This window comes from Limulus polyphemus, unplaced genomic scaffold, assembly GCF_000517525.1.
Source record: "Limulus polyphemus unplaced genomic scaffold, Limulus_polyphemus-2.1.2 Scaffold1324, whole genome shotgun sequence".
Taxonomy (NCBI): domain Eukaryota; kingdom Metazoa; phylum Arthropoda; class Merostomata; order Xiphosura; family Limulidae; genus Limulus; species Limulus polyphemus.
In genome coordinates, this window is record NW_013666934.1 from 292,885 (window position 1) to 302,396 (window position 9,512).

Genomic DNA, 9,512 nt, shown 5'->3' on the forward strand with positions numbered 1-9,512 from the left:
ATTTGTAGTTCTTTCTATATACTTGAGCTCTTTTTGCACTCAAATAAAAATTTTAGATATTCTTCCATAAGTCTTTTTTGAGTCTCACAGATTTGATTCACTGGAAAAGATTTCAAGTAGCTTTCAAATATACATTTTTGAACACAAAAAATGTATTGATATTTTCAATAAATACCCCAAAAAACTTTTTTTTACCATTTGGGTTACCAGTATATGATCACTACATATCAAGCAACTCTGATAACTAATGGTTTACAATGAGAAAGCTAAACAACAACTTGTAAGATGTATGAGGAAAAAATCTGCTCTCTCAACTGATTATAAACATGTCTATCATCCATCCAAAGTTGGCTAGCAAATAATCTCAAAAATCAGAGAGAGGAGGGGCTTCTCTGGTGGGTTTGACAAATGGATTGATATCTTGGCAAGTCAAAAAGGTGGGAGGTTCCAAGTTGGATTCTTACTTGTAATTACATATAACTTGTGTTTCCAATTGGTTGGAAATGGCAGCAGTATTTTTAATGTTAGAAAACTCGAAAATGTAGCTCAGATGAGTCATGATACAGAAGAACTAAGAGACTTTTATAAATATTTTTTTTGAAATTAAAACCGATATGATACATGTGCTAAAATAGCTCACCCTCCCAGAGGTTTGGCAATCAGGCAGACTAACAATGGCATTCGTGTGTGCTAGTCATCTAGCTTTTAAAACAGTCTGATTGGTATTTAATAGAATTGTTGCGAGATACTAGTTAGAAAGGTTTTACTGAGTTTCACACAATTAGGTTAAGAAGTTATACTATGAGGAAGGAAAATAAACAGGGAATGTCAATAATTATATCCTCCAGTCTGTAAAGGGTTAATTGAGTAATATTGTTTTGATTATACGGTTTGTATTATTTAGTGTTTGATCAGTTTAATGTCTATTATTTTGGTATTCTTGGTATCATTATTGTTCTTGTCTTAAGTGTACAAACCCTTGTTAGGGTGCTTCATTGTGTGGTGTAATGTCATTGATCATGAGTGACTTACACTATTGTGATCACGTAATTTTAGAAAAATTGTGTATAAGCATATATTTTTGCAATAATGACTTTCGTATTAACCAGATTTCTTGATTATATATTTTCTTCTTATAACAAATTTGTTAATGTTGAATTTTACTGTTTCAAAATAACAAAAAATATTAAAAGAATAATTTATTTAACCATTTCTGGACCATGCACAACTTTTTCCTTTTCACAGTGGAAATATGAAATTGCATGAAATGTGGGACAAAATTCTGACTACTACCTAGTTTCAGCTTAAAATAATTCATCTAATATCATTTAGTTTTTCTATAATTTTGTTATATCTCGAAATTTCCATAAACTTCAAAAAAATTGAGGAAATTCTTTTAAACACTTTCAAAGTACTTCCTTTTCATCTTAAAATTTCAGTTTTTGTTGTTGATTAGAAAGTTCCAATTTATATACCCCATCAAAATCAGATTTACTGATTTTTGTCAACGTATTTCTTTTTAAACTATTTTGCTGAATGAATTAGTCACCATTTTTAGCTATAAATTGTAAAAAAGACTGAATAAGTTGACAAAGGTTTATTAGCAACCTAAGACTTTACATTTGATAATAATTTCAGGTCAGGCTAGAAAACAGAATTTTGATAATATTCTGTCATATCAGTTTCAATCTAATAAATATATTTTGTTTTCAGCAAATGTTTATGTATGTTGTTTGAATATGATAAAGTAATATTCAATAAATAAAGTTTTGAATCACCAGAATATTTTACTATTGTTACCATACTTTCTAAACCTCTAAGCCTTATCATAGAAGAAAATTACAATATATTTTAGACATATAAAACTTAACACAAAATCATTTTCAGGAATGAAAATATCTCGAAGCTGTGAAAAAATTCTGAGATCTGTGATTTGTTCTCAAGTCTTTTATACCTCACGCTAAATCCATTGTTTTTCACAAAGCCATAAATTACTGCTAACACCACTTTATTCACTCTACATTGATGTAAATACTTTATAATTTTCTCTATCCAATGGTATTTAAAGTTTATCTATAGTTATTTTCAAAGTTTTCATCATTAATAATTGTTCCCATATTTTTATAATCTTGCAATTTGTGATGTGAACAGAAGCTTATACTAATAAATCCTCAAGAGGAGGGGAAGGAAAATAAGAGAAACAAGACTATGTTAATTATGTTCTCAAAGAGTGATAGTTTCTTAACAAATAATAATCAGTGTTTTGGGATATACAGAAAAAGTCTTAAAAAAACAAATTGATAAGTTTGTTTACAATTGAGACTCCTTTCAGCTGTGCAGAAATATAAGTTTGAACATTTTTCTTTGGGCATTACACTAAATAAATGTTACAAAAAACATATCAGTTCTAAAATATTTTTGAGTAAGAAATTGTGGAAATAATTAATTATTATTTTCAATTAAATTTTGAAATTTGATATGTAGGTGTGAAAGTTGCTCATCAGTCTGGAAAGTGTTGATTTTCCATGATATTTGGAAGACATTCATAATAACTTATTTTATTACAAGTTACAGCTTTTACAGTAAGGAATAAATTTTTAAAATGGGTAAGACATATCAGTCACTGGTGTAATCATTCTCAAGTCCACAAGTTTTAATGCTAAAGAAGGTTTTAGTACTTAACTCAACATTCAACAATCTGATGATCACACCAGTAATTAAAATGTTGTACCTGTTTCAAAAATGTCTTTCTTACTGTAAATGCTATAACTTGTAACAAAATAACACTTATAATCAGTAAGTAAACTTGTATCAAAACTATATATTCATTATAACTGTAGTATCAGCATGATGTAAATGTTATCTATACCCAAAACAATATGGATTTGTTTTAATTTAAAGAAATTGTATATTAATTCATCCATCATATTTTACGTGTTCTCAATGTGATATTTCATGTCTGAAACAGCTTTACAGCTTGAATACTTAGAATAGTAAAAAGATGTAAAACTAATAGTATGAAACAAAGTTATTAGATATTTTCTCTGGAATTACTTTATTACTAATACAGCATGTAAAAGGGTTTTTTGTCTATGTACGTGTGATCTTCAGCTTTTTACTATTGAAAATTTGCATCAGTAAGTCTCAAATATTTTCTTACCTTAAAACTTTTAATAAGATCCTGGACATTTTGGGATAAATCAGATCAGTAATAGAAAGTAAACATGAAAAATCCAGTTATTGGTTAAGAATAATAATAAGGAAATACAGGTTTATGAAGATTGAAAATTAATTTTAAAATATAAACTTTTTTATTATATCATTATCTAGAAATTTATTTTTCATTATTTTAAGTGACATATATTTCTGAAAAGTAACAGGATTTTTGGTTTTTGATAACTTGGAAGTAAATTCTGTTTTTGTTAATCAGTGGTTCAGTGGATGCAAATAGTCAACTGATCATCAAGGGTAGATTTCAACAGAAACAAATTGAAAATGTTTTAAGAAGATATATCAGTAAGTTTTGTTTTTTCAGCTCAAATACTTACTTATAGTATTTTCACTTTTCTATTATAGAATGTTTCACAGGAAAATGAAAGAATATTGTGTCACATTGATCCATGCTTGTCAATTGTTTGTTTTACTTTTGTTTAAAATGTATATGATGAAGTTTTCTAGTAAATGAACATGTACACAACATCATAATTTTTCTAGCTTATCTTCTCGTCTCACCGAATAAAATTATAAAAGTAATAAACAAAAGTGCTAAATTATTTGCTGAGTACCTTAAGCATGATATCCACATCAACATATTTTTAAATGGATAAATAAGGATGTCATATTACTACAGAATAAAATTAATTCAACAATCTCAAGAAACATGTTTAAAAATTCACTTTTAACATTTTGCTGACATTGTCTGGTATTTAGTATATGAGGCTTTGGATCAAAACACCCAAGGTTTGAAACATGGTTCTGCTGGACACATCTACACTTTCAGCATGTCTGTCGTGTGTAATTCTCCAATGACACCTTCATTTCCCATCTCCTTAACATTTGCTCATATCCTGAGCTTGGGAGATAAACTATTTTATGTTTTTTGTCTCTCAGTTAACAGTTTATCAGTATTAATACTTCTAATTTATTCGTTTAAGTTATTCAGAGAACAAGCTATTTCAGATAATACATTTTCTTCTCTCATCACCAAAATTATGTTTTTTGGCAAGAAAGAAATGCTAACCTCATTCTATCATTTGATTTGTCACTTGTTTTTGAGTTAGTAGTTTCAGAGAATATATAAAAATGGAAAATACAAGTACAGCCTTTAAAGAATTAATGGACTTTCAGAGTTTCATATCAGTTATCTGATTTATTGGACTGTTATAAAATTTGAAATTTTTTCTTTGGTGAAATGGATATCAAGTAAAATCAGAAATAAAAAGCCACAAAACGAATATATTGCTGGTATCAAAAATATCTGTTGAAATTTGCTTTTATTTGCGTCAAAATAATGTATTTCATCAGTTTTTCTTGTGTGTTTATTGTTTGTATTATCTAGCTTCATTTCATTATAAGTGTTTAGTAATTGCTTTCCCCATTTTACAGAGGAGTATGTCACTTGCCATACCTGTCGGTCTCCAGATACTATCCTACAGAAGGACACTAGGTTGTTTTTCTTGCAGTGTGAAACTTGTGGATCTAGGTGTTCGGTAGCCAGCATCAAATCAGGTTTCCAGGCTGTCACAGGAAAACGAGCAGCAATTCGAGCCAAAAATGCCTGATAGGCCATATGCTTATTATGGTTAAATTTCTTATAAGGTATTGATTATAGCCTCAAAGTCTGCCAGACTACCGTTGGTTACAGTTCTTAATGCATTAAAAGCATGTGAAGTTGAATTCTCAGAAATTTAATCATAAACAAACAAAACATGGTTATTATGGAAGCTTGTGTTTCATATTTGGTTACAGATGATACAGTAAGAAAAAAAAAAGATTTTATTATTAAAACATTAATTTTAACTACTAAGGAATACGTGGAAAAAGTTTCAAATACATCATTTGGATTTCAGTAGAACTAGCTGAAACTTTCTAAAAAAAAACTAAAACTTGGTCAAAAACAAGTTAAGATAGTTTTATTTTCAAGGGTAAAGTGTTCAAATTTCTTATGTTGGTGACAGCAACGATGTACTTGTTATGTACCATTCAATGTGGGAATAAATGGTTTCTGATTATTCAGTTGTTGTTTTCAGTTTTTTTATATTTTGAGTACTTTTTTGCATGGAAACAACCATGCTTGTGAATTTGTAAAATGTATTCCAAGTTTGCCTGAATTGAACTTAAATTCATGACTAACACTTTTTTGTAATACAAATAACTGATCATTTTTCACATTTTATCACCAAATGTTAAGTTCTTAGCAAGCATGTGTTTTTAAGTCTAACATTTATGTTAAACCTCCTTAAAACACATCTTTACCTAATGTATATGAATAATATATTCTGCTGCCATGTAATAGTTTTTATTGTTTTGGGGATTTTTTATTTAGCACATTGTTCAGAACACTATAGACGTGTTTATTTTTTGCTTTTTTAAGTAAAAAGAAGCATACCAAATTTAGCATCACTATGTCATAATTTTACAATTTAGTTAAGAGATATACAGATTTTTAAACCAAGGTTTTAGCATTCAAAGAAAGCTATTATTACTGTGGATGGTAATATAATGTTAATATTATACAGGGTAGCCCAGAATTATCTTTCATGTTTTAAAATTTAATAATTAAGCAGTTTTCAACATTATGTACCTCAACTCAAACAGTTTTTAATGATGTGTCAGTAGACTTCTACATGTGTGACATTAATAGCTCTCAGTATGTCTAACTAGTATTCAATTTCAGTCCATCTTTGTTGCAGCATGCCCACAGTTACAGTGATAATTGCATTCATTATCCTAGTCTTTTGCACTGTGATATTTGCTACAAGAGTATGATACACGATATTCTTAACATATCCCAGTACTTCTTTCCTGTACTGATGTCTGTAGTTTGATGCACCACAGCCAGTGCCTTATCTGCTAGTCGAATGATGCATTAAGCCTTTTCTTACACAATTGCCATTTTATGGGATAACACTTCTTACTGAAGTGAAAAAAATAAAATGACAATAAAAACTGTATGAGTTGGACTACAAGATGTTGAAAACTGCATGGTTGTATTTCCATAGTTACTTAATTATTAAATTTTAAAATGTATAATAAATGTATGTACAGTAATTGAGCTCCTTCATTCAGCAAGTCACACTATTTTTATGCAAATCACACGCTTTGAATTTTTCCATTTTTAATATACTGCATATAAAAACAATTCAATATTAGAAATGGGGGATTAAAACATAATGATGCATTATATAATTCACCATTTCCTAAAATGTGGTTCATGACCCAGCAGTGAGTTTCAAGAAGTAACAGTGTGGGTTACAGGATAAAACAAACTATTTTCACTGAAACATACTAAAATAGTAACTCTTCTTCACTTGAGCATGAGTCCAAGAAAATTGTCTGGTTATTCAGCTGAGTGAGTCATGAACTTAGGAACTCCTGATGTAATCGACACTGACAATAATTTCTTCATAACCAAAAATTGGTTATATTTTGAAACCTTTAATTTTTGGATTATGCCTCTTGAAGTGTTATTTAAAATAACTGTTTGCCAGCTTTTTAGTTTCGGAGCATATAAACTTAGCTGCACATCATGTTTGGTAATTTCCTCACAATATTTTATTAGAGACATAGAATTAACATAATTTTGCTTATATTTTGAAAAATCTTGAATCTAGAGGATAAACTCAACAATAAAAAATGAGAGATCATCAATTCTTCCCATTATCATCGTGGTATTCTAAGGTTCACTGATTTCTCTAGGGATAATTGAGTAGGAACTGCAGAACAATAAATAGGCTCGTCAAAAAATGTATTACTGAGTAAAAATATGAATTATTCATCCTCGATTGAGTTTGTAGAAAAAATTGACAGTGGAACACTTTATTTTATGTAAAAAACAAAGTTAAAATATATGTGTATTATGGCCCCACAGTAGCACAGCGGTATGTCTGCAGACTCACAATGCTAGAAACCGGGTTTCGATACCCGTGATAGGCAGAGTACAGATAGCCCATTGTATAGCTTTGTGCTTAGTTCCGAACAAACTTTTATTATGTGGCACTTTTAGTGCATGGTTGTCTAAATCAAGTGTATCTGTAGAAATAACGACCTGGGGTTAGGGTGCTTAACTCCAAATCTGTGGGATTGAAACTCAGTGCCAAGGATACTCATCCCTTGAGCTGTGGAAACATTATGATGTAATGATCAATCTCACTATTCAGTAAAAGAACAGCCTATGAGTTAGTGGTAGATGCAGCCAGCCAGTTGTCTTCCACCTGGCCAGCAATTAAAAATAAAGTATGGTGGCAGATAACCTTAGTAGCTTTGCCATAAAACAAATTATTGAAATTTATATGTATCTGTTAAAAATCTTTTTTGGTCCAGTCTGAGCATATATAGCATTATATACGAAAAACATAATGCCACTTCTCAGGTTGCATGTGCAACCACGACCGACTATCAACTCACTTCAGTGTAAGGGATATTCTATCCTTTGGGTATCACCTGACTTACCAGTGGAAATTATCACTTTATATTTCAGTACAGTATGCTCTACTTTACAGCAATCTTTCCTGTGAGAAAGTGCATGTGACATCAAATTTGATTTACTGAGTTCTGATAGTAACTGAGGTGAAAGAAACTTAGTGACACATTTACTGACATTCAATATTAAGAATACATGCATAATAGTAGAGAAATTTTGATTTTTTTAAAATTAGCTAAGGGGGTAAGAAACACATGGTATGCCTGAATACCATAATATTGAGAGAAAATGTAGGTTTAGTGAATAAATACTAACTGCCTATTTGAGTTACATTATAAAAGGCAAAAAAAAAAACACCCCCCAGTGGCACAGCAGTATGTCTACGGACTTACAACGCTAAAAACCGGGTTTCGATACCCGTGGTGGGCAGAGCACAGATAGCCCTTGTGTAGCTTTGTGCATAATTAAAAACAAAACAAACAAACAAAGGCAAAAAACAACCTTCTAATTACCTCAAGCAAAGGAGATGCTTCATCCAACTGCACTACTTCTCACATAAACAGTGGTTAGTTTTTCATGGCAGGTGTCACACGTGTAGTCATTGAATCGTCTGTTTACAGTTGCAACACAATTGCTTGATTATTTGGTAAAAACTTCATCTAAAATAACGTGTCAGGTTTTAGTTATGAGCCAGATTCTTTACAGTAAGTGTCTGTGACTTGTTGGCAATAAAGTTCAACAATAAACAAATAGTAAACAGTCCACTTGTTTTAAAATAATATAATAAAACAAGTCAAACGTATATACAAATGTTTGTTACACTGTTAGTTATCACAGCTGTATCTAGAGCTTTAAATAATAGTCTCTTTTTCGTCAAAGTACACACAGGTTGGTTCAGTTGCTTTAGAACACAATTATTCTTCCTGTTCTGTTATTACAATACAGTCAGTGATAATTTCACTTTAACACATTGACTGCTGATTCGCTGTATAGGGTATGGTCTGCCTCCGGCAGTTGAATGAGAGTATGCCGTATATATATGGTGTACAGCTTGCAAAAATTCCGCGCACGTTTAGAGTAGTCACAGTAAATGAGTTAAAATCACTACTATAACTGTTGGCTACCACAGTTGTATTCAGAGATTTAAATAATTGTCTCTGTATCATCGATGTCAGCACATGCTGGTTCGATTACTCTAAAACACAATTGATAAGATTAATTATTTTTCTAGATTGTGTTATTAGAATTAGGGTTTAGCTGCAGGGGCTGGTTAAGTCGATGGTTAATGTATCCTCCTTGTGTGAAAGACAATAATTCGTCCTTTAACGTATCTAATTCGCTTTTAAATTTACTAATGTTTTCCGTTTGTACTTCTTGTTTCTTTTCTTGTTCCAGTTGCCACTGCTGTAGTCTCTCTTCTTGTTTCTTTTCTTTTTCCTCCAACCACTGCTGTAGTCTCTCTTCTTGTTTATTTTCTTTCTCCTCCAACAACTAATGTAATTTATTTTCTTTCTCCTCCAATCACTGCTGTAGTCTCTCTTCTTGTTTATTTTCTTTCTCCTCCAACCACTGCTGTAGTCTCTCTTCTTGTTTATTTTCTTTCTCCTCCAACCACTGCTGTAGTCTCTCTTCTTGTTTCTTTTCTCGTTCTTCTTGTTTCTTTTGCTGTTCTTGTATTGCTGCCATCAAATCTGCTAAGCTGTAGTTTGATTTGCCGCTTCTCATTTCTATTTTTTTTTTGTATCCCACTTCTGACACCAGTTTGTTACGTCTCTGTATGTTTGTTTATTAGTTCGTCTAAGATACATGGCCTTTCTTTATAAAACTTGTTTATTCTTCCTCAATACAACTTTGTAATGCACTTAATTTT

The 9,512-nt window shown here is 30.8% G+C and overlaps 1 protein-coding gene across 1 annotated transcript in view; it reads left to right on the plus strand.

Annotated features, from left to right (window-relative positions):
- Positions 1-5,231, plus strand: part of LOC106463100 (eukaryotic translation initiation factor 2 subunit 2-like) — a 26,594-nt gene extending 21,363 nt beyond the window's left edge. The window contains exons 8-9 of the mRNA XM_013923070.2: positions 3,431-3,516; positions 4,606-5,231. Of these exons, the coding sequence (XP_013778524.1) occupies positions 3,431-3,516; positions 4,606-4,781 (262 nt within the window). The 3' untranslated portion in view covers positions 4,782-5,231. The remainder of the gene's footprint in view (positions 1-3,430; positions 3,517-4,605) is intronic.
- The last annotated feature ends 4,281 nt before the right edge of the window (positions 5,232-9,512 follow it).